Source organism: Bombina bombina, chromosome 3 (genome assembly GCF_027579735.1).
Source record: "Bombina bombina isolate aBomBom1 chromosome 3, aBomBom1.pri, whole genome shotgun sequence".
Taxonomy (NCBI): Eukaryota; Metazoa; Chordata; class Amphibia; order Anura; family Bombinatoridae; genus Bombina; species Bombina bombina.
Window position 1 is genome coordinate 466,710,942 of NC_069501.1, and position 25,160 is coordinate 466,736,101.

General features: G+C 39.9%; 1 protein-coding gene across 2 annotated transcripts in view; it reads right to left on the reverse strand.

The window, feature by feature from the left end:
• Positions 1 to 1,407: 1,407 nt before the first annotated feature.
• LOC128653440 (acidic mammalian chitinase) overlaps positions 1,408 to 25,160 on the reverse strand; it is a 35,654-nt gene continuing 11,901 nt past the window's right edge. The window contains exons 2-12 of one of the 2 annotated variants that reach the window (XM_053706730.1): positions 15,489 to 15,668; positions 11,374 to 11,403; positions 8,564 to 8,765; positions 8,093 to 8,149; positions 7,755 to 7,920; positions 7,402 to 7,526; positions 7,159 to 7,282; positions 5,996 to 6,181; positions 3,668 to 3,784; positions 2,559 to 2,688; positions 1,408 to 1,832 (exon numbers count right to left, since the gene is read on the reverse strand). In XM_053706730.1, coding sequence (XP_053562705.1) covers positions 1,471 to 1,832; positions 2,559 to 2,688; positions 3,668 to 3,784; positions 5,996 to 6,181; positions 7,159 to 7,282; positions 7,402 to 7,526; positions 7,755 to 7,920; positions 8,093 to 8,149; positions 8,564 to 8,765; positions 11,374 to 11,403; positions 15,489 to 15,513 — 1,524 coding nt within the window. In that variant the 5' untranslated portion in view covers positions 15,514 to 15,668 and the 3' untranslated portion in view covers positions 1,408 to 1,470. Of the gene's footprint in view, positions 1,833 to 2,558; positions 2,689 to 3,667; positions 3,785 to 5,995; positions 6,182 to 7,158; positions 7,283 to 7,401; positions 7,527 to 7,754; positions 7,921 to 8,092; positions 8,150 to 8,563; positions 8,766 to 11,373; positions 11,404 to 15,488; positions 15,763 to 25,160 lie in introns of those variants that run through there. The other variant, XM_053706729.1, reaches the window with a different exon arrangement.

Here is a 25,160-nt window from a genome sequence, read left to right on the forward strand (position 1 = left end):
ACTTAGGTTAGGATTTATTTTACAGGTAAATTTCAGTTTATTTTTACTAGATAGCTATTAAACAGTTAATAACTATTTAATAGCTATTGTACCTAGTTAAAATAAATTGAAAGGTACCTGTAAAATAAAAATAAATCCTAAGATAGCTAGAATATAATTATTATTTATATTGTAGCTATATTAGGGTTTATTTTAAAGGTAAGTATTTAGTTTTAAATAGGATTCATTTAGTTAATAAGAGTTAATTTATTTAGATTTATTTAATTAATATTTAAGTTAGGGGGGCGTTAGGGTTAGGGTTAGACTTAGGTTTAGGGGTTAATAATTTTATTACAGTGGCGGCGGTGTAGTGGGGGGCAGGATAGGGGTTAATAAATTTATTATAGGTGGCGACGGTGTGGGGGGGCAGGATAGGGGTTAATACATTTAATATAGGTTGCGGCGGGTTCAGGGAGCGGCGGTTTAGGGGTTAATACATTTATTATAGTTGCGGTGGGCTCCGGGAGCGGCGGTTTAGGGGTTAATATGTATAGAGTAGCTTGCGGTAGGCTCCGGGAGCGGCGGTTTAGGGGGTAATAACTTTATTTAGTTGCGGCGGTGTAGGGGGGACAGATTAGTGGTGTTTAGACTCGGGGTACATGTTAGGGTGTTAGGTGTAGACAGCTCCCATAGAAATCAATGGGATGTCTGTAAGCAGCGAACTTGTACTTTCGCTATGGTCGGACTCCCATTGATTCCTATGGGATCCGCCGCCTCCAGGGGTGGCGGTTTGAAAACCAGGTACGCTGGGCCGTAAAAGTGCCGAGCGCACCTGCTAGTTTTTTGATAACTAGCAAAAGTAGTGAGAATGTGCCGCACTTGTGTGCAGAACATCTGGAGTGACGTAAGAATCGATCTGTGTCGGACTGAGTCCGGCGGATCGCAGCTTACGTCACAAAATTCTACTTTTGCCGGTCTCGAGCCTTTGATAACTAAGGCGTATCAGCCTCGCCACAAATACGCTGCGGAATTCCAGCATATTTGAGGTTGACGGCTTGATAACTAGGCCCCTGTGTGTATACATTGCAAAAAACTTTATTACACATAAACTATGTTCCTCATCAATAACTGGCAGATTGAAGATTATAATTCAGGACAGATATAATGTTTCATACCTCTCCAGCTAAAGAAACACAAGTCACATTCTAAGAGTTAACCAATCAACCCACACCAATTACCCTCAAATTGACATCTCTATTTATGTTAGGATAGACACGCGTGTAATTTTGCTCAACACAAGCAACAAAGCTGTTTCTCCAAAGCAAGAGTGACACCACTTTTTTTTCCCCTTAAAGTAGCTTTTTGGATCTCATGTCTATAGCCCTGTTTAATGATCTCCAACCAACAAATAAAAAAGATATTTCAGTGTTGCATATTTAGCTGTAAATTTATTGAGATTGCAATTAGATGCATTAGGCAGAGTAGGTCTTCTTAGGGCCAGTTACAGCATTTACAGTTGGGGTCAAACACAGTTCCTGCTGAACACTGCAGAGGGAAAGTGTTGCCTGCTGCACATATGTAGAACCTGTTGGCATTTATAGGGTTCACATAGATACCATCGGTTTTACCAGCACAGTAGTTAGGGTCAACCTCAGTGCCGGGAGGTGGTTTAGGGGTATCTGGTTTAGGGGTATCTGGTGATGGGGTGTCTGGGGAAGGGGTGTCTGGGGAAGGAGTGACTGGGGGGGAGGGTGTGGTCACGCTTCCAGTAGTTGTTGCAGGGGGATCAGTGGGTACAACTGGGGGAGGTTGAGTGGAGTCACATGGATCTCCAGGGCAGTTTGTGACTGAACCTAAAACAGAAAATTATAAAATCAGAATAAAACCAAAATAAAAATATTGAAAACATTTTAATTGTGAACAAAGTCATGGGTACAGACAAATGCAAATTATAGTCTATTCCACAAGCATTTGTCTATTTTTTTACAGTCCTATCTGTATCTATAGCGTTAAGTGACAGTTATGTGCGAAGGGACGTAGAAAACCAGGATCGTTAATCCAGACTGGATCAGTTATTTCTTTGGGTCAGCTAGATTAGAAATGTTCATATCATGTAAGGTACATCCCAGGGTACTGCTCAGTGTATTATTTAATTGCTGCGGTATGTGCAAATGTAAGTGAAATTCATACCTCTTTAAATATGGGAAGGGGTACATGGTTGTGTTTAGACACAAAAATAGAAGTGATATTGATTGCACTCAAGCACACAATAGCCCTAATATTTTTGAGTTCCATTAGTCAAAAATGTTTAACTAAACATATTAAACTTTGAATAGACTTTCATTGTTTATTTTGCCCAATTTTCCTGTAATTTATTTCTGAAAACTGTGTTCTTGCAGAATCCAAAACCCTGACCCTAGAAGCTGCTACCCACGGATTGTCTGATCAGTGCAGCAGCTTATTTATATCTGTCACTAATTGGCTACAGTACTGCATACTTATGTCTTTTCTAGGGCTTTGTCCCTGGACAGCAAAACAATGCAAATGTTGCCAACAAAATCACTGTATGCAGACATTACCTTCTAGCAGAGATTTCAGGTGATTGATCAATGGATATTTGCCCTCATTGCAGAAAGTACCAAGGAAATCATCCAGATCCATAGCCCAGACCATAGCACCACCAAAGCCACTCTCCTTCAGGAACTTTACCTGGTGGGAGAGTAATTAATAAGAAAGAAAATATTATGTTAAAGAATGATGTTAGGATATGTATAAAATTCAGTAACGTAGTGTTTACAGGTTATAAGGTGAAACCTACGTAGGCATTTTACAGTATTTCTCTGCTTAGCTCATGTATACATTAAAACATACAGGCAAACCTAATAAAATATTGAGATACTTTTTCAAATGCTTATAAAAGTAACAAACAAGAATCTATCCTGTGCTGATGAAGCCTAATAAGGTCGAAACAGGTTTCAACGTCTGATTTATTTTACTGTACTCTTCAATCCCTGATACTTTTAAAAGCTGTATTGCCCAGTATTGCTCTGGCATAAGTGAATCCATGTGCAAATCGGATATTTGAAGTAAAACACTGGAAGTTTAGGTTTTCTGTGGAAAGGTGTAAAGATGTGCTATATAGTGATGTATTGTATTAATATTTGAGACAAATTTTCATGAATTCTTTGCTCTAGTGAAATCACATCTGGGTTTAACATTTGAAAAATATATAGGCTTTGATGGAAATAGAGCGTAATAATGTAAAGTAAATAAAGGTTTCAATGTAATTTCTCTAATGAGTAAATCTAAGTTGATGTAAAAAGTACCTGCAATGAGAAAGATCTAGAATGATTCTGTAGCCATTCAAAATCTTGAAAAAAGTTCCCATAATTTGATAAGAAAAATCTGCATTCCCAAGACTGGAATAAAGTGTTTTAATTTCTACGTACATGTGGCAATAAAATACATTTTTGTTTTCTTATTTGGACATTTATTAATTTTGTGTTAATAAATTTTAAAAGATGAGTTCCACAATAGGATGGAAACCAGGAGGTTCTTCAATGACAGTGAAATTAGAGACAAATTCCGCAAGTAGGTTTGCCACGATATAATCATGTGACACATCTTTGACCTGACTTCCTTAACCAATTCATTCACTATACAGCACCAGCACTAACAGGAAACTTACTTTGCACTCATAGCTCTGTTTGTTGTCAAATCCGACCCACTCATTGTCCTTGCAGGCATATGGTACCTTCTGGTCTGGAATCCATTTCACTGTTGTCCCTTTTAGCCAGGTGCAGATCTAATGAAGTGGGGATAGGATTAAAAAAAGAAAGAAAAAAAGAGCAATGTATAAGATGTACTGTTGGTAGTGACAGACTAGATCTTTAAAACATGCTCTATATAACAAGAGGTAAATGTATAAAGACCAGCTAACTGTTCCACATTTTTTAGTACATTGAATTTGTGTAAAAATTGTGCTTTTTACCACACTCCCTATTGTGCTCTGTACCTTGTGCTTTTTACCTCACTCCCTATTGTGCTCTGTACCTCCATTTCTATTGTGCTCTGTACCTCCCTTCCTATTGTGCTCTGTACCTCCCTTCCTATTGTGCTCTGTACCTCACTCTCTATTGTGCTCTGTACCTCACTCCCTATTGTGCTCTGTACCTCATTTAGGGTTGCCACCTGCCTCGGTATCACCAGGACAGTCCCGGTCTGGGACTGTATGTCAGTGTCCCGGAACTAGACTCCAATGCCCCGGCTTGCCCACCTCCCCTGTCACACACACATCAACACTGTTGATTTTTAAAAAAGAACTTTGGTGGCTGGGCCTCCCAGCAGGGCAATGTGAGGGAAAACTAGGGAAAGTAGACTCACACAGAGTCACAGCTACACGCGGGTCACACAATTGACAGTTTGCCCTTAGCAAAAATGGCGGCGGATAACACTGGAGACTGGAGTCGCATTAGGTGACATTTACTGCTCGCCACAGACTTCTGCTAGTTTTTTTCCAGCGGCTGCTGCAACACTTTCTGCTGTCTAAATACCGGAGCCACCCGTGAGCGATGCCTGTGGGTTTTACTGTTGTGCTTGTGCTGCTAACATGGAGGACTCGGACCTGCCAGCTGAGAGGGAGACTATTGTAAACGCACTCAGCCTCAAAAGATGGGTCAACCACTTGGCTGCCAGTGCCAGGACATGCTGCATAATCATCACATTGTTTTGTATTGTGCTGCAGCGCTCTCTGTCATTCAAGGAGTTAATTGTGATATTATGTGATTGCAGTGCATCGCGCATATAAAAGAAGTGAACAGCGGTTAAACATTCACACTTCACACTGACAGGCAGCTCACTGACACTTCACACACACACCACTGACAGGCAGCTCACTGACACTTCACACACACACCACTGACAGGCAGCTCACTGACACTTCACACACACACCACTGACAGGCAGCTCACTGACCCTTCACACACACCACTGACAGGCAGCTCACTGACACTTCACACACACCACTGACAGGCAGCTCACTGACACTTCACACACACACCACTGACAGGCAGCTCACTGACACTTCACACACACACACACATACTGACAGGCAGCTCACTGACACTTCACACACACACACTGACAGGCAGCTCACTGACACTTCACACACACATACTGACAGGCAGCTCACTGACACTTCACACACACACACTGAGAGGCAGCAAAAATGCTAAAATATATTTTATTAAGGCCGGGTGAAGCCACACCCCCACCACGCCCCCAGCCACACACCCATCACACCTCAACCACACCCCAAATTCAAAGTGTCCAGGAATCGGCTGGGCAAAAGGTGGCAACCCTAACCTCACTCCCTATTGTGCTCTGTACCACACTCCCTATTGTGCTCTGTACCACACTCCCTATTGTGCTCTGTACCACACTCCCTATTGTGCTCTGTACCACACTCCTTATTGTGCTCTGTACCACACTCCCTATTGTGCTCTGTACCACACTCCCTATTGTGCTCTGTACCACACTCTATAGTGTGCTCTGTACCACACTCTATAGTGTGCTCTGTACCACAATCTATATTGTGCTCTGTACCACACTCCCTATTGTGCTCTGTACCACACTCCCTATTGTGCTCTGTACCACACTCCCTATTGTGCTCTGTACCACACTCCCTATTGTGCTCTGTACCACACTCCCTATTGTGCTCTGTACCACACTCCCTATTGTGCTCTGTACCACACTCCCTATTGTGCTCTGTACCACAATCTATATTGTGCTCTGTTCCACACTGGTAAATTGTTGCTACAGAGCTGATTTTAACTTTGTGTTTGATCCATAGAACAAAATGTTATGAGTATAGTAGCATATAGTTGTACGTTTTTGAAAATATTGTATTAATATTTTAGCAAGTCTGTGCGGTTATCCTAGAAGTTATTTAAGTAAAGGGCCACAACATTTTTTACAGATCTCTAAATCCTTAAGAAACTCTTATATTTTTTATTACCTCATAGTAGGCCCAAAAGCCAGCCTCTCGGGTATAAGGCCCAGAAGAGCCTGCGCCAGACACTGGGATCCCTACATCACATAGACTTGGATTTGGGTTCCTAAAGGTTCGTCCATAGGTTGGAATTCCCATAATGAGCTTTTCTGCAGGGACGCCATTATCTTTCCAGTAGTTCATAGCATATCTCTGCAATTGAGAGACAGTGGGAAAAATAAGTGTCACAGATATAAAAGCAAAGAACAAGTAAAGCAGTGAAAATAAAAAACTGGTCTGTATCAGTTAAGAGCTCACAAGAGGACTTGATTGTGCTATTGGTTTTGTGTGCAAACTCCATGTATAGAGTTCAAGTTCAAAACACGCCATGTTTTTCACACTGGGGCAGTGATAGTCAGACGTTTTAGGCAACAGAAGGCAATGTATGTCCTATACTTCTGAAAGGGGCAACAAAAATAAATAAACAAAATAAACATTTATAGCTTTTTAAATTTAACATCTGCCACCCACCATAAGTTAAGACTTAGGGGCTGAATTATCAAGCTCCGAATGGAGCTTGATGTCCCTGATTCCGCACAAGCCTTCAGGCTCGCCGGAAACAGCAGTTATGAAGCAGCGGTCTTTAGACTGCTGCTCCATAACTTGTCCACTGCCTCTGAGGCTGCAGACATCAATCCACCCGATCCTATACAATCGGGCTGATTGACACCCCCTGCTAGCGGCCGATTGGCCGCGAATCTGCAGGGGGCGGCATCGCACAAGCAGTTCACAAGAACTACTTGTGCAATGATAAATGCCAACAGCGTATACATTGTATCATCACACTATAATAAATCATTCCCTTAAGATTAAGAAATTGCTCCCCTCACAATAAAACAAGATTCTTGATAAACTCTATAGCCACCAGGTCAATAATTACTACAATACAGGTAAGTAAAGTCTAGGTAGATGTAGGCGGTAGATTTATATGTAGATTTATAATGTTAGTTTTCAAGTTGACCTATTAGTATTTTGCACTTTGCTTTTAAATGTCCTATCCTTCTGCTCTCTGTAATCTTTTTTTTTTCTAAAAATAAAAACTATTGCCCCAGTTTTGTCTTGGGCCTGGTCTGTTGAGTACTATATGCAATATAGGATGAATGCTATAGCAGCTTTGGTGGTTCTCTTACGGTGTTGAAATACACCATGTCTCCTTTGTCTGTAGACCCTTGGCACAGGGGGCTGTTGTGTCCGGATGTTGTATCCCAACCACCATGGAAATCATACGTCATAACACAGATAAAATCTAAGGTCCTAAAGAAAAAAACAGGTGTGAATTAAATATAGAGATATTCAGATGGTTAAAGAAAACCAACCACCTACTGCAAAACTACAAACATTTTCCATTCTCCTCCCTTATTTCCTCCACTCACTTTCCAACCTTAGCGATCTCATAGCCTGCATCAATGGTTCCTTTTCCAGCAGAGACAGCTGCTGTTACCAGGAGTCTTGGACGATTTGTGGCAGCTCCTTCTGCAATGAAGGCAGCCAGGATTTCCTACAATATTTAGAGTTGAGAGTGGAATGAAGAAAATGTAATAACCTCTCATTATATAGAAAGAGTGAGCTATAGATAAGGAGATGAGATAGATAGACAGACAGACAGACAATGGAAATCATGGATACCTATACTTGACAATGGGCATTAATCAATAAAATTGAGCACTATAAGAGCACAATGATAAAGGTAAAATGTTGAATTCTATAAATGATATACAAAGCTCACCTCTGTCAGGATAGTAAATCTTTGCTTGTCTTCAGGTGGGCTGCCTCTAGATCCTGGGTACTCAAAGTCAAGGTCAATACCATTAAAATCATATTTTCGCAAATGTTCAATAAGAGAATCGATGAAGATTTTACGGTTGGCAGCACTAGACACCATTGTTGTGAATCTGGAAGCATTATTAATGGTAAATTGATTGATATAAAGCGCCATAACACCCAGTGTTCAGTCTACAAGTCAATTCAATCAAATCTATGAATAACATTTCCATATATTAAAAAAGAAATTGGTAATTTTACTTCTGTACAATAAAATTTTCATATATAGCATAATAAACTCACTTTTGTGTTCCAAAGTTCCAACCACCAACAGACAATAATGTCACCAACTTTGGATTTCTAAGAAATAGAAAGACAGTTATTGGCAAAATGTATTTTTTTAAGATCTAAGTAAGTTAAACAAAACTGCATAATTTGTGTAAATGTGATCAGGCTAGGGGAAGAAACTAGTTATATTTTATGACTATTTAATGTTGCAAGAAAGTAGAATGGAAGGCTGTGACTTTCACTTTATTTACAGCTGGACAGTTACCCTGGTGAATATATCGGCTTTTAAGGCTAATGACATTAACATAGCGGACACTTGGCACAAGTGAAATTCAGGATCTATATGGCTTTTCTTTTAGTGAAGTTAATAGCAAACATAGAATAAATGACTAGACAATCAGCAAGCTGGGTAATAATGACACAAACAAGGGCTTTACATTTTTATTGATGTACTGCGTGTGATCAGGCTTGGGATGCAATACTTACTGTTTTTTCAAGTCATTAAACTGCTTGTAGAGAACATCATCATTCCACTCATATGGCGCAATCTTGTTATCGTTCATAGTGGCGAAGGCGTACAGGAGGTGAGTGCACAGCTGCGGGTCAACGTTCCCTGGCATAAACTTTGCAGGTTCCGGTCGGTACTGTGACCAGTTTGTAAAGTAACAAACCAGCTTATAGGCAGAGCCTAAAAATAGACAGGTAATCAAAGTCAAGACCATCTCGAGTCTCGACATGAAAGCCATTTTTCATTTCTTTCATGATTCCGATAGAGCATACCATTTTAAACAACTTGCTAATTTACTCCTATTATCTAATTTGCTTTGTTCTTTTGATAGCCTTTGTTGAAAAGTATACCTAGGTAGGTTCAGGAGGGGGGGAGCTAGCTGGTGATTGGTGGCTGCAGATATATGTCTCTTGTCATTGGCTAAATGATGTGTTCAGCTAGCTCCCAGTAGTGCATTACTGCTCCTTTCATAAAGGCTGATTTAGGGCTAGATTACGAGCGGAGCGCAAAATTACGCTTACACAAGCACAATATTTGCACTCCACACAGTATTACCAGTGTACGCAAATGTACACTGGTATTACCAATTGATCACAATGCGAACATGACCTCGAGTTCGCATTGCAAGGAAGCTTTGCCATCATGAGAGCGCACGTCTATAGGCTCCAATGGGAGCCTCATTTTCATGCCTTGAGACATGGCAGAGAACCTAGTGCAGCGAAGGGGGTAAGTCACGCAGTGATGGGCAGCAAATAAAAAATATGTGAATACCCTAACTTGCGGTAGCATTAACCAGCCATTTGTAACAATAAATTAGCGCTTCACTTGTAATCTAGCCCTTAGCCATAATTTGATTTTTTAATGTACCATAAATGTGTAAAATTCTGAGGGTATCCAAATTCCCTTTAGCTATTAGAATATCACAGACATGTAAATGCTATCATCACTAAAATTAAACACAATTTTTTTTGCATGCAATATCATAATAATTTCATATAATATTTCTTTAATTCTCTAATTTTTAACTGGTCTGATTATTGTAAAGGATCATCTAACAATATTTTCAGAACTAATGGAGATAGGAACACTGTTAGAGTATATTTCCTTAGCTCTGTTACTACTGTTTATGGCTAATTAGTCTGTAGCTCATTTTATATAACCAAAATTTTAAAGGGACAGTAAAGTCATAATAAGACATTCCTGATTCAGACAGAGAATACAATTTACATTTTTTTTCCCAATTTACTTCTATTATTTAATTTGCTTCCTTCTCTTGTTATGCTTTGCTGAAAGGTTTATCTAGGTAAGCTCAGGAACAGCAAAGAACCTAGGTTCTAGCAGCTGATTGGTGGCTGCATATATATACCGATTGTCATTGGCTCACCCATGTGTTCATTTAGAAACCAGTAGTGCATTGCTGCTCCTTCAACAAATGATACCAAGAGAATTAAACAAATTTGATAATAAAAGTAAACTGGAAAGTTGTTTAAAATTGTATGTTCTACCTAAATCATGAAAGAAAAATGTTGGGTTTCATGTCCCTTTAAATGTTCTGTAGATATTTACTGTGAAGCATCGAACCTGAAAGTATTGGATAGCATACTGCTGCTTACTGAAAGAAATGGGTTTGCATATTATTCTAGAATGCTGCTTATCGAAGATATAAACCACAGTGTATATACTTTTAAATAGCCTTCACTCTGCATTGTATACCAGAAGTACATACTTAGGGCATTAGTAGGATAGAGAAGGTTGCAGGAGCTCTCCCAAACCGTTATAGTGCTGCAAAATGTTGGTCAGTTGAGAGCTTTACAAGAGTACTTTTATTGCGCTTTGCAGATATTGCGTTGTTTTTTCAAATTGAAGGTTTGTGGCAACCTTGCATCGAGCAAGTATATTGATTCCATTACGACTCGCTAAAGCTCAGATGATGTTTAAGGGCCTATTTAAGAAGGTGCGAGCGGACATGATCTGATATTGTGGATCATGTCCGCTGCACATTGATAAATGCCGACAGCATACGCTCTCGGCATTTATCATTGCACCAGCAGTTCTAGTTGCACTAGCAGTTCTACCGCCCCCTGGTGTCAATTGTGATTTCCGGCAATGTCTGTCCGCCGCCTCAGAGCAGGTGGACAGGTTATGGTGCAGCTGTCTTTAGACCGCTGCTTCATAACTTGTGTTTCTGGCGAGCCATACGGAGCTTGATAAATATGCCCCTTAGTATTTTTTAGCGATAAAGTATTTTTGGAATTAAGGTATGTGCATTGGGGGGGTTTTTAGACATAATTGCACTTAATATACTAAAGTATAGTGTAAATTGAACTTTTATATGCACTGAAAAACAAAATAATTTGTGTGACTAGTTTTTTTGTTGTTGCAATATTCGCTTTATTGCGGTGGTCTGGAACCGAACCCACAATATCTGCGATACGCTTGTATAATGTTGAATGTTGCACCAATGACCAGCTATGCAGATCTAAGGAAGCAGGTTAAACATATTTATCAAACAGCCTTGATTTCTAACTATGGCGACACCGCTCTATATCATATTTAACCAGCACTATATAAATAAACCTAAACATGCAGTGTGAAAATAGCATAATTTTTGTTGCTATTTTTTAATTTGCTTATATGTGTACTTGCTTATACATGAATGTGATTAATAATTGAGATTTGCCATTTTCTCAAACTCCAGATCTTCTTGAACCTAGTTATAAGCTCCTCATGTGTCTCTCTTTTTGTTATTTTCACGTATTTAAAACAAAAAGGGGTCATAGCTCCTTACCCAGCTGTAAGTGTAGCAGCAGGAACAGTCCTGTGAACAGAAAGAAGATACAAATCACACAGATATCATTATTATATTTATATTATTATTATATTTATATTATTGTTAGAATTGTTAATATTATCACTTGTTTGTAAAGTGCTGCTAAATTCCATAGTGCTGGGTGCATGAGTAGTGGCACATAATGACTATGATCCAAGGTAAAAAAAAAAATACAAATTCAGCGAAAGAGTGTAGAAACTGAAGGTGCGGGATAGCTTGTCAGACATTACTTGCAGCATTGAGACAAGGCAGTTCAAGATTTATTTAGTCAGTTAGGATGAAGAGGAAAATAGGTTGAATTCTAAGGAGAGTTTGAAGTTGAAAGCTATGAGACTGTCTGATGATGCAGGGCAGAGGTATCCAGACAGTAGAAGCAGCACAAGATAAGCCCTGGAGACAGGAGAGATGCAGGTCAGAGGCTGATCTAAGAGGGTGGTTCGGAGAGTATTTATAAGTATTTAAATATGTGAGGAAATACAGGGCCAGATTACGAATGAAGCGCTATCGTTAGTGAAAGGAGTATAAACGTGATCACAAGATAGCGGTGGTCTTTACCCTCAAATCCATATTACAAGTGGTGCACTGTTTAAATTACCAACAATTTGTTTGCACAAACTTGTGGTAATTTCCGCTCCCCATATTTTCTATGGGCAGCATTAAACGGCAATGTCCACTCGCATTACAAGTTGAAAGTAAATGCGATCGCTAGAACGCAATTGCATTTAATTCTGAAACTTTTTATGCAGCCTGAAAGGTTGTGTAGAGAGTTTGGTCGGAGTAAACAGTTGCATTGAACTACTCTATTAACCCCTAAACCGACATGCCCCCACATTGCAAACTACCCCTCTACACTATTAACCACTAAACCGCCACAACTCCCATCACAAACTACTACTCTACACTATTAACCCTTAAACTGCCACAAACCCCATCGTAACCTACCCCAGTACACCATTAATCCCTTAACAGTCATATACCCACATTGCAAACAAAGCCACTACACTGTTAAACCCTAAACTGCCACAACCCCCATCGCAAAATATCCACTAACATCTAAACCCCCTAACCAGGTAACCCTCCCCCCAACCTAACACCTAAGTTACCCTAAAAAAAGCTAACCTTACTTGGAAAAAAAAAAAACTTCTGCAAATTTGTTTGTGCAAACTCGTGGTTATTTACCCTCCCCATATTTTCTATGGGCAGCATTGAGTGGCAATGTCCACTCGTAATACAAGTTGAAAGTAAATGCGACCACTCGAAAAACAATCGCATTTAATGCTCAAATTTTTTCTGCAGCCTGAAAGGTCGCTTAAAGAGTTTGGCTGGGGGAAACAGTTGCACTAAACTACTCTATTAACCCCTCAACTGCCACACTCCCACATAGCAAACTTCCCTTCTACACTATTAACTCCGAAACCGCCACAACCCCCATCACAAACTACCCCACTACACTATTAATCCCTAAATTGCCACAACCCACATCGCAAACAACCGCACTACACTATTAACCCATAAAATGCCACACCCACGCATTACAAACTACCCCATTACACTATTAAAGGGACATTCTACCATAGAATTGTTATTGTTTTAAAAGATAGATAATCCCTTTATTACCCATTCCCCAGTTTTGCATAACCAACACAGTTATATTAATGTACTTTTTACCTCTGCGATTACCTTGTATCTAGGAACCTTCTTCCAGCCCCCTGATCACATGACTGTAACTATTTATTATCTATTGTCTTAAATTTAGCATTGTTTTGTGCTAAATCTTAAATAACCCCCTGTGCCTGAACACAGTGTTGTCTATATGGCCCACGTGTACTTTCTGTATCTTTATGTTGAAAAGAGATTTAAAAAGCCTGTGATAAGAGGCAGCCCTCAAAGGCTTAGACATTAGCATATGAGCCTACCTAGGTTTAGTTTAAACTAAGAATACCAAGAGAAAAAAGCAAATTTGATGATAAAAGTAAATTGGAAAGTTGTTTAAAGTTAAAAGTCCTATCTGAATAATGAAAGTTTAATTTATACTAGACTGTCCCTTTAACTCCTAAACCGTCACACACCCACATTGCAAACTACACTATTAACCCCTAAATTGACACAACCCCATCACAAAATACCCACAAACACATAAACCCCCCTACCAGGGTTTTCATTTAATGTTAGGTTTTTTTTTTCAGGTAAGGTTAAGTTTGGGGGGGGGGTTGTGGTAACTTAGGGAGTGCTAGGTTAGGGGGTTTAGATGTTAGTAGGTGTTTTGTGATGGGGGTTGTGGCAGTTTAGGAGTTAATAGTGTAGTGGGGACTTTGCGGTGGGCTATATGGCTGTTTAGGGGTTTATAGTATAGTGGAGACTTTGCGGTGGGATATGTGATGGGTTAGGGGTTATTTGAGTAGGGGGCTTATGGCGATTAGGGTTAGCGTGTGAGTAATAATGTTAGGTTTTTTTCCCACTTTTATCTCCATTGAAGCTTATGGGGGAGTATGTTAATGCTCCACTAGCAATCTAGCCCATAGTTGGGTGCAAGGTTGTTGAACTTGATTCCAAAGCGAGCACAGGGACAGGCAGAGAGGGACAGGTGATGTTAATTTAAAGCTTAGGTGGGCAATTTTACCTGAGGCATTCATGATGGTTTGAGGGTGAAGAGAGGCAGGATTTGGGAAAGCCATTTAGGAGTAGGTTGCAGTACTCAATACAAGATCAAATGACTGAATTAAGGTTTGTCAGATTTATATGTTTAAATACTTCTGAGAGAACATTACACTGAACTTAAACTTAATTAAGAGTGATGCAGTTCTGCTTGACCGTGCTATATGTTATACATTACTTGCTTATTTCATTGTAGGTACTCAGGTACATCTGTCATCTGGTCACAATAAGGAGACAAACTAAACATACTCAAGAGGGTTTTTCATGTAATTGACTGATCAGGATTTACACAACCCTAAAAATGTTGCAAACAAAATACATTTTAAAGGGACACTGAACCCAAATTTTTTCTTTCATGATTCAGATAGAGCTTGACATTTTAAGCAACTTTATAATTTACTCCTATTATCAAATTTTCTTCATTCTTTTGGTATCTTTATTTGAAATGCAAAAATGTAAGTTTAGATGCCAGCCCATTTTTGGTAAACCACCTGGGTTGTTCTTGCTGATTGGTGGATAAATTAATCCACCAATAAAAAAGTGCTGTCCAGAGGTCTAAACCAAAAAAAAAAGCTTAGATGCCTTATATTTCAAATAAAGATAGCAAGAGAACAAAGAAAAATTGATAATAGGAGTAAATTAGAACGCTCAAAATTGCATGCTCTATCTGAATCACAAAAGAAAAAAATTGGGTTCAGTGTCCCTTTAAGGGTTTTTTGTTTATTTCTTAGCTAAGGTTTTTAACATTTATTTTGTACAGATATATTTGCAATGTTGTGCCTTATTGGTTACATATGCTACATACATATATATATATCTTTTTAATGTCCCTTAAAATAATCACCCTATTATTGTCCTAATAGCTAATGTCACCCACCAATGCTCCTTTAACCTTTGCACCTCAGAGGTGGCTGCATGATAATCAGAGTACAGATAATTAGAGAGAAAGAATACAAGGACAATGGACAATGAAGTTGAAGATATATAAAATACAAACTTAAAGGGACAGTAAAGTCATAATTAGACAGTTATAATTTAGACAGAGCATACCATTTTAAACAACTTTCCAATTTATTTCTGTTTAATTTGCTTCCTTCTCTTGTTATCTTTTGCTGAAAGGTTTATCTAGGTTAGTTTGGGAGCAGCAAATAACCTAGGTTCTAGCTGCTGATTGGTGGCACTGGCTTCATATACTGTATATATATATACCGATTGTCATTGGCTCACCCATATGGTCAGTTAGAAACAAGTAGTGCATTGCTGCTCCTTCAACAAATGATACCAAGAGAATGAAACTAATTTGATAATAGAAGTAAACTGAAAAGATGTTTAAAATGTTATGTTCTACCTAAATCATGAAAGAAACATTTTGGGTATCATGTCCCTTTAACAGAATGTTAAAGACATGGATAACTCACCCGCCCAGAGCAGCATCTTCCTCATGTTTCTGTACGTCTCAGCGATCAACAGAGGACCAAAATGATCCTTTATAGGCAGCAGTGGGCCCTATCAGTGTGGGACGGGAGCAGCTGGATGCTTCAGATATGACTCACAATAACTTGTGCCATCTTGGCAAAGGCTTATAAGCAGCTGGTAGCCTGGAGAAATATGGCACAAGGTTATAGAAATCACTAATATATCTTTTCAGGTAGCTGACACCAGCTCCTAAGTGTCTCAGTATCAGGCAAACTGCAGAAGCAAAAGGCATGAACACCTGAACTGATTTATCCTTTCACAAAGAAGGGTTATGCTGCAAGAATAAAAGTTTCTATGACTAAAGATCACTCAGTTAAAAGAGGAAGTGTATCAGATGTTATAATATCATTTGTTTACCAGAACTATTCATTGCATTTTTATTACAATTTACTAGGAAAAAAGAAACAACATATAAATATACATTTTTGATAGGGACAATAGTAGAGCTGAGATAAGCTAATCCATAGATAAGTTTTGGGTATAAACAGAATTTGCAACATACTATCAGTATAACAAAACAATAAATATATTCATAGTTTTAATATCCAATTCATTTTAGCTCTAAATCAAATATCTAGCAAGATAAGTAAATGCCATTTATACATTAATCATATGATATCTAGAGGGTCACATGACCCATCATTTTATCAAGAGAAGCTCTATTCCTTATAATGCAGTGATCTCAACTGTGTTTTAGTTAAAGGGGCAGTTCATCCAATAATTTTCTCCCCTTTAAATTGTTTCCAATTATTCATTTTACCTGCAGGAGTGTATTAAATTGTTTACAAGTAGCTCCTTTACCCCTATTTTGGCATTTGAAATAGCTGATTTAGCCTGTGGTATCCCAACCTATACTGAAAGTTTCTATACTGGAGTATATTCTATTGAATAGCCTAAGTAAACACAGCCAGCAGAAGAGATTACACTCTCAGTGGGGGGCATGATAGTTAAGTAATAGTTAAGTAATAAAATTATTTGTTTTCTAGACAAATATAAGATAAGGAAGCAAGTGTGTGTACACAAAGTGATAACATAATGAGAGATTATATTACCTGAAGCTCAACCCCTTGTAATAGGCTGTGGTTTAAAAGCACAAAACCAGCTACTTCATATACACAAATATACCTGAAAATGCAATTTTTCATAAATTTTATACTTTGATATTGTAGTATCAGCTATGCTCACACAGTATCATTTTAAACAGCTTATAATTAAAGGGACAGTCAACACCATAATTTTTGTTGTTTAAAAAGATAGATAATCCCTTTATTACCCATTCCCCAGTTTTGCATAACAAACAGTTATATTAATACACTTTTTACCTCTGTGATTACCTTGTATCTATGCCTCTGCAAACTGCCCCCTTTTTTGAGTTATTTTGACAGACTTGCATTTTAGCCAATCAGTGCTAACTCCTAGGTAACTTCAAGTGTGTGAGCTCAATGTTATCTGTATGACACACATGAACTAACGCCCTCTAGTGGTCAAAATGCATTCAGATTAGAGGCAGCCTTCAAGGTCTAAGAAATTAGCATATGAGCCCACCTAGGTTTAGCTTTCAACTAAGAATACCAAGAGAACAAAGCAAAATTGGTGATAAAATTAAATTGGAAAGTTGTTTAAAATTACATGCCCTATTTGAATCTTGAAAGTTTATTTTGGACTTGACTGTCCATTTAAAGCGGCATGAAATTAAAAATTAAACTTGTCTAGACTGAACATACGATTTTAAGAAACATTTAAATTTACTTATGTAAATTTCTTCAAATCCTTAGTTGAAAAGCATTCCTAGAAAGGCTCAGGAGCAGCATTGGATTAGTCTTCTGTGGTTATATCATGCTCCAAAAAAAGAAACCAATATCTGTAGTCACAGCAGCTCCTCTGCCAACACAGGCAAGGAAACGATATATGTGAGAGATCACAAAAACAAGAGGGCACCTCCTAGTGTAATACTGTGAGTTTAGCCAATAATCTTGGATTAGAAATAGAAAGATACTCACAAAATGAGCAGCACCAATGTGCTAATTAACACAGGCTGAGATCTCTCAGTTTCCCAGCGAACTGATCCCCCAAGGGATGTGGGGGTTCAGGGCGCCCAGAGTCCAGACATCTGTAGATAATAAACACAAAACACCAGGACGCCTCCTAGTATAATACTGCAGGAATCACCAATAATAGCAAATTATGAGAAGACGGTATACTCACAAAATGAGCAGCACCAATGTGCTAAATGGGGCAGGCTGAGATCTCACAGTTTCCCAGCTAACTGATCCTCAGGAGGATGAAGGGGCTCAAGGGTGCCCAGAACAAGGTCCAAAAAGAGTCAGGCTTCCATATAGTTCAGTTGAGATTTTATTAAAACAAATAATTAAAAACCATTGGGTATGTGCATTACCCAAATTATTAAAAACAAGTTAATTAATAATGTTTTTAATAATTTGACTCTTTTTGAACCTTGTTCTGGGCACCCTTGAGCCCCTACATCCTCTTGCGGATCAGTTAGCTGGGAAACTGTGAGATCTCAGCCTGCCCCATTTAGCACATTGGTGCTGCTCATTTTGTGAGTATACCGTCTTCTCATAATTTGCTATTATTGGTGATTCCTGCAGTATTATACTAGGAGGCGTCCTGGTGTTTTGTGTTTATTATCTATAGATATCTGGACTCTGGGCGCCCCGAACCCCCACATCCCTTGGGGGATCAGTTCGCTGGGAAACTGAGAGATCTCAGCCTGTGTTAATTAGCACATTGGTGCTGCTCATTTTGTGAGTATCTTTCTATTTCTAATCCAAGATTATTGGCTAAACTCACAGTATTACACTAGGAGGTGCCCTCTTGTTTTTGTGATCTCTCACATATATCGTTTCCTTGCCTGTGTTGGCAGAGGAGCTGCTGCGACTACAGATATTGGTTTCTTTTTTTGGAGCATGATATAACCACAGAAGACTACACTGAGACTTCTTTCATTCCTACAGTATCATTTACCATGGACTCTGATAAGATAAGACTCTTGTATACTGTGTTCATTAGCACCAATTGGGGTATATATTATTTTTTACTACCTAACCAGTTACTCAAATGCTAATGTGCAGATTTAACTAATATATTAGGTTTCCTATATCTGTGTGTACATATATATATATATATATATATATATAGTAAAGCAGTTATGGATCCCACGGACGGACTCCGTGTTGCAGCAAGGACCCAAGAAAAGCAGGCACACAGGTTTTTTCATAAACACTCCGGTTTATTTGCACAGTTGATTACCAAACGTTTCGGCTCACACACGAGCCTTTGTCAATGGTGTACAAAACCAAATGTGGAAAACTAGAGCACAAACTAACCTTAAATACCCACCCAGCCCAAGTGATAGACCAATCAGAGAGAGTGACAGCGGCACACCCACTCACACAGACCTAAACAGCTTATTGCCGGGCTCAATGTGGGCGTCACGTGACGTCATCACGTTACCGCCGTCCTGTGTGTAACCATGGAAACATGCGTAACCATGGAGACCAAACATACACAAATGTACTGTGCGGGTGCGCTGGCGGGTAAGCCTCTGATGGAAAAACATATCAATTAATCAAACAGTGATCTGAATACCCCTATCTACAAATACAATAAAGGAATAGGTATCTATCTATATGCAACACTAAGACAAACCTAATATAAAGCTTGTAAAGTGAAAAGCGCTACCGAAACCCAGAGTATAAAAAACTACTAACACAGCCCTCTATACTCATAGTATCAAGGCATGTGGGGAGGTAGCAGGTGAGGGCAGAAAAACAATCTCAAGCCCCCTAGATATTTAGACAGGTATACATTGCATCATGCCAGAGGAGTAGGTAGAAACTAAGTCCTGGATGACTCCCACTTCTTCACATCTTATTTGTGTTTATACCAGCAGCCAAAGTCTATGTTGACATTCAGGCCTCGAGGGGCAACTGTGTCCAGTGTGAAGATCCATCGGGATTCCATTCTTAATAGTGCCAGTCCTCTGTCACCACCACGTCTGTTGTGGGGCACATGGTCAATCAGCATCACTCGCAAAGAGGAAACAGAGTGTCCTGCAGTTGCAAAATGTCGCGCAACCGGTTGTTCAGATCGACCTTTTTCTATTGCTTGACGAATTGCTGTTTTATGGTTAGCCAAACGTTCTTTGAACGCTGTCACTGTTTTGCCTATGTAGAATTTGGAACATGGGCAAATAATGGCGTACACCACATATTCCGATGTGCAGGATAATCGATGTCTTATTTTGTATCTTTTGTTGTTATGGGGATGTTGAAATGATGTCCCAGCAATGAGATTGTTGCAAGTGACACAATTGCCACATTTGTAACATCCTGGTTTCCCTCTTGTGAGCCATGTCTGTTTTTCATAGCAGTGTGTGGGATCACTGAGTACTAGTAGATCCCTGAGGTTACTTGCTCGCTTGTATACCACCCGGGGTACCGGAGCATCCACAAAAGGTAGACTAGTGTCCTTGGAGATCATCATCCAATTCTTCCTTATCACATTCTGAAGCATCCCTGATCCCGGAGTGTAGGTAGTTACAAAGTTCATCCGGTTCGGTTGTTCCGTTACTGTCCGTTTCGGGATAGTGTCATTCTGGGTGAGCTGTATGGCTTCACTCTTTTGTTGATCTATTAGCATAGGTGGATATCCTCTGCTCAGAAATTTTTGTGACATTTCTTCAAGCTGTCTCTCTTTTCGGGAGTCATCCGTGTTGTTCCGGACGACCCGCAGGAGTTGTGAGGAGCTAACACCATCTCTCTGGAATCTAGGGTGGAAACTCTGGTAATGGAGTATAGAATTCTTATCAGTGGGTTTATTGAACAAGGTGGTGTGCAATTTATCACCATTAGGTGTTACTACTCTGAAAATTTCCAGGTCAAGAAAATGAATCTGATTGTTATTATGTTCCATTTTAAATTTAATCGTGGAGTTAAGGGTGTTTAATCCTTCAACCCACCCAATAAGTTTTTCAGGGGTATCACCCCAAATCAAGAAGACATCGTCTATGTATCTGCGATACATTTTGATGGGGTTCTGCCTGGAGAATATATTGTATTTTTCATACATCGCCATATAAATGTTAGCATACGATGGGGCCATATTTGACCCCATCGCAGTGCCCATAACTTGTAAGAAGTACTCGTTTTCAAATCGAAAATAGTTTTTCTCCAAGCAGAACTCCATCAGATGCAGCAGAAATTCCACAGGTGGACCAGTATATAGTGGGTTGTCAATCAGGATTTGTCGTACCATGTTGATACCATGCCCATGGGGTATCACCGTGTATAAACTTACTACGTCCATAGTAACTAGAGTGTCAGTAGGGGCCAGATTATCAAAGTCTTTCAGTAGTTTAATGAGTTCAGAGGAATCTCTGAGATGGGACTGAGTGTTTTGAACCACTGGTTGAAGGTAGAAATCAATGAATTCTGCTAAGGGTTGCATCAATGATCCCCTGGCAGACACAATAGGTCTGCCGGGGGGATCTTCGAGGGACTTATGGATTTTGGGCAGTAAATATAGTATTGGGCAGATTGGATGATCAACTGAAAGAAAGCCCAACACATCATCATCAATTACCCCAGCTTGATGTGCCAAGCCCAAGAATTCATCGATTTCTCTTTTAAAAGTTTTGGTAGGATTAGATTGTAGTTTGCGGTAGGTATTGTGGTCACGTAGTTGTTTAAAAGCCTCACCTCTATACTGTACATAGTCAAGTATCACTGTGGCCCCACCCTTATCCGCTGGCCTTATGACTATGTCCTTGTCAGTGGACAGAGACTTAATTGCCCGTCTTTCAGCGCTTGTAATGTTGTCTCTTGGCAGAGGCATATCTTTGTGTAGTTCAGTAAGGGTGGTTGTACAGATATGGTGGAATGTTTTTATTGACGAATGTGTGTTAGTCGGTTCAAAGGTGCTGCTTGCTTTAAATTGTTTAGGGGTCTGATTCTCCTTATCTTTAAAGAAGTCTTTAAGCTTCAACTGCCGTTGGAATCTACCCATGTCTACCATCCAATCAAAAAGGTCACAGTGGGGGGTGGGTACAAAGGACAGTCCCCTATTAAGGACTTTTAGTTCGTCACCTGTAAGAGGTCGTTTACTTAGATTATAGATTATTGTGTCTTTTTCTGTCGTGGCTGGTTTTTTCGTTTTGCCCCGCCCCCTCCTGATGCTGCCGCCTCGGGGCCTACGGCTAAAGGGGGTTTCTGTGCAGATCTTGTGAGTACCCCACTTGCAGTGCTGTTAGTAGTGTTCTGAGTTTCGCCTTCTGAGGAGTCCCCCCCACTACTGTCTACTGTGGTGAGATTAATTCGTCTGTTCTTGTTAAAAGGTGTTCTCCTACGTCCACCCCAAGTAGAGTCCTTCCCAAATAACCAGCTGTATACTTTTTTCTCTCTATAGTCGTTCTCAACCGTGACAAATTTTTTGTTCTTAAATGTTAGTAAGTCCTGTTTGTATTTCTCTACTTGTGTTCTTAATTTGGTGATCCAGTCTGTTGAACTGTCAGATGTGAGTACAGTTAATAAGGTGTCTTTAACAGTGTCAATTTCTTTTTTAATATTAACTTTTAATCTAGTGACCTCCTCAATAACTAATAGCATCAGATCATGTGAGCATTTACTCAAAATTCCACACCACCTTCTGCAAAAATCTATGTTATTCCTGCCTAGGGTGGGGATATTCTTTACTCGAAATCCCCTGGGAATAAATTTCAGTTTATGATACTTAGATAAGTAAACAGCATGAAGGTGAAAATCTACCTCTTTCCTTTCTAGATGTAATAGTTTGTGATAGATATTGTTTGGTGTCTCACCTTTTGTCTCCTCCAACTCCTGCAGGTCTGCCTCACAACGGATGCGAGCCGCATCTGCTTCTGTAAAAGCAAAGTCCTCTATATTGCTATAAGGATCCTCAATGTTAGGCACTTCTTGAGTAGTAGGTGGTGTTTCCATACCCGTCTCAGTCTGAGTCGATGCAATGTATCACAAAGGTTGTCTTGTTGCACAATAGTAAGGTTGGTTTTGAAAAGTATCCACAGTCACTTAATGTAATTTCAAGAGGGGGAGTCTCACCCCACAATATCAGAGCGGGTGCACGTATCAAACGAATGTATACAAAATTGCAGAGGTGAACGGCACTCACGAGTATGTCAGCTACCTGGTGCTCACACTAGGGAGAGACAAACAGTAAAGCAGTTATGGATCCCACGGACGGACTCCGTGTTGCAGCAAGGACCCAAGAAAAGCAGGCACACAGGTTTTTTCATAAACACTCCGGTTTATTTGCACAGTTGATTACCAAACGTTTCGGCTCACACACGAGCCTTTGTCAATGGTGTACAAAACCAAATGTGGAAAACTAGAGCACAAACTAACCTTAAATACCCACCCAGCCCAAGTGATAGACCAATCAGAGAGAGTGACAGCGGCACACCCACTCACACAGACCTAAACAGCTTATTGCCGGGCTCAATGTGGGCGTCACGTGACGTCATCACGTTACCGCCGTCCTGTGTGTAACCATGGAAACATGCGTAACCATGGAGACCAAACATACACAAATGTACTGTGCGGGTGCGCTGGCGGGTCCCATCTCAGAGATTCCTCTGAACTCATTAAACTACTGAAAGACTTTGATAATCTGGCCCCTACTGACACTCTAGTTACTATGGACGTAGTAAGTTTATACACGGTGATACCCCATGGGCATGGTATCAACATGGTACGACAAATCCTGATTGACAACCCACTATATACTGGTCCACCTGTGGAATTTCTGCTGCATCTGATGGAGTTCTGCTTGGAGAAAAACTATTTTCGATTTGAAAACGAGTACTTCTTACAAGTTATGGGCACTGCGATGGGGTCAAATATGGCCCCATCGTATGCTAACATTTATATGGCGATGTATGAAAAATACAATATATTCTCCAGGCAGAACCCCATCAAAATGTATCGCAGATACATAGACGATGTCTTCTTGATTTGGGGTGATACCCCTGAAAAACTTATTGGGTGGGTTGAAGGATTAAACACCCTTAACTCCACGATTAAATTTAAAATGGAACATAATAACAATCAGATTCATTTTCTTGACCTGGAAATTTTCAGAGTAGTAACACCTAATGGTGATAAATTGCACACCACCTTGTTCAATAAACCCACTGATAAGAATTCTATACTCCATTACCAGAGTTTCCACCCTAGATTCCAGAGAGATGGTGTTAGCTCCTCACAACTCCTGCGGGTCGTCCGGAACAACACGGATGACTCCCGAAAAGAGAGACAGCTTGAAGAAATGTCACAAAAATTTCTGAGCAGAGGATATCCACCTATGCTAATAGATCAACAAAAGAGTGAAGCCATACAGCTCACCCAGAATGACACTATCCCGAAACGGACAGTAACGGAACAACCGAACCGGATGAACTTTGTAACTACCTACACTCCGGGATCAGGGATGCTTCAGAATGTGATAAGGAAGAATTGGATGATGATCTCCAAGGACACTAGTCTACCTTTTGTGGATGCTCCGGTACCCCGGGTGGTATACAAGCGAGCAAGTAACCTCAGGGATCTACTAGTACTCAGTGATCCCACACACTGCTATGAAAAACAGACATGGCTCACAAGAGGGAAACCAGGATGTTACAAATGTGGCAATTGTGTCACTTGCAACAATCTCATTGCTGGGACATCATTTCAACATCCCCATAACAACAAAAGATACAAAATAAGACATCGATTATCCTGCACATCGGAATATGTGGTGTACGCCATTATTTGCCCATGTTCCAAATTCTACATAGGCAAAACAGTGACAGCGTTCAAAGAACGTTTGGCTAACCATAAAACAGCAATTCGTCAAGCAATAGAAAAAGGTCGATCTGAACAACCGGTTGCGCGACATTTTGCAACTGCAGGACACTCTGTTTCCTCTTTGCGAGTGATGCTGATTGACCATGTGCCCCACAACAGACGTGGTGGTGACAGAGGACTGGCACTATTAAGAATGGAATCCCGATGGATCTTCACACTGGACACAGTTGCCCCTCGAGGCCTGAATGTCAACATAGACTTTGGCTGCTGGTATAAACACAAATAAGATGTGAAGAAGTGGGAGTCATCCAGGACTTAGTTTCTACCTACTCCTCTGGCATGATGCAATGTATACCTGTCTAAATATCTAGGGGGCTTGAGATTGTTTTTCTGCCCTCACCTGCTACCTCCCCACATGCCTTGATACTATGAGTATAGAGGGCTGTGTTAGTAGTTTTTTATACTCTGGGTTTCGGTAGCGCTTTTCACTTTACAAGCTTTATATTAGGTTTGTCTTAGTGTTGCATATAGATAGATACCTATTCCTTTATTGTATTTGTAGATAGGGGTATTCAGATCACTGTTTGATTAATTGATATGTTTTTCCATCAGAGGCTTACCCGCCAGCGCACCCGCACAGTACATTTGTGTATGTTTGGTCTCCATGGTTACGCATGTTTCCATGGTTACACACAGGACGGCGGTAACGTGATGACGTCACGTGACGCCCACATTGAGCCCGGCAATAAGCTGTTTAGGTCTGTGTGAGTG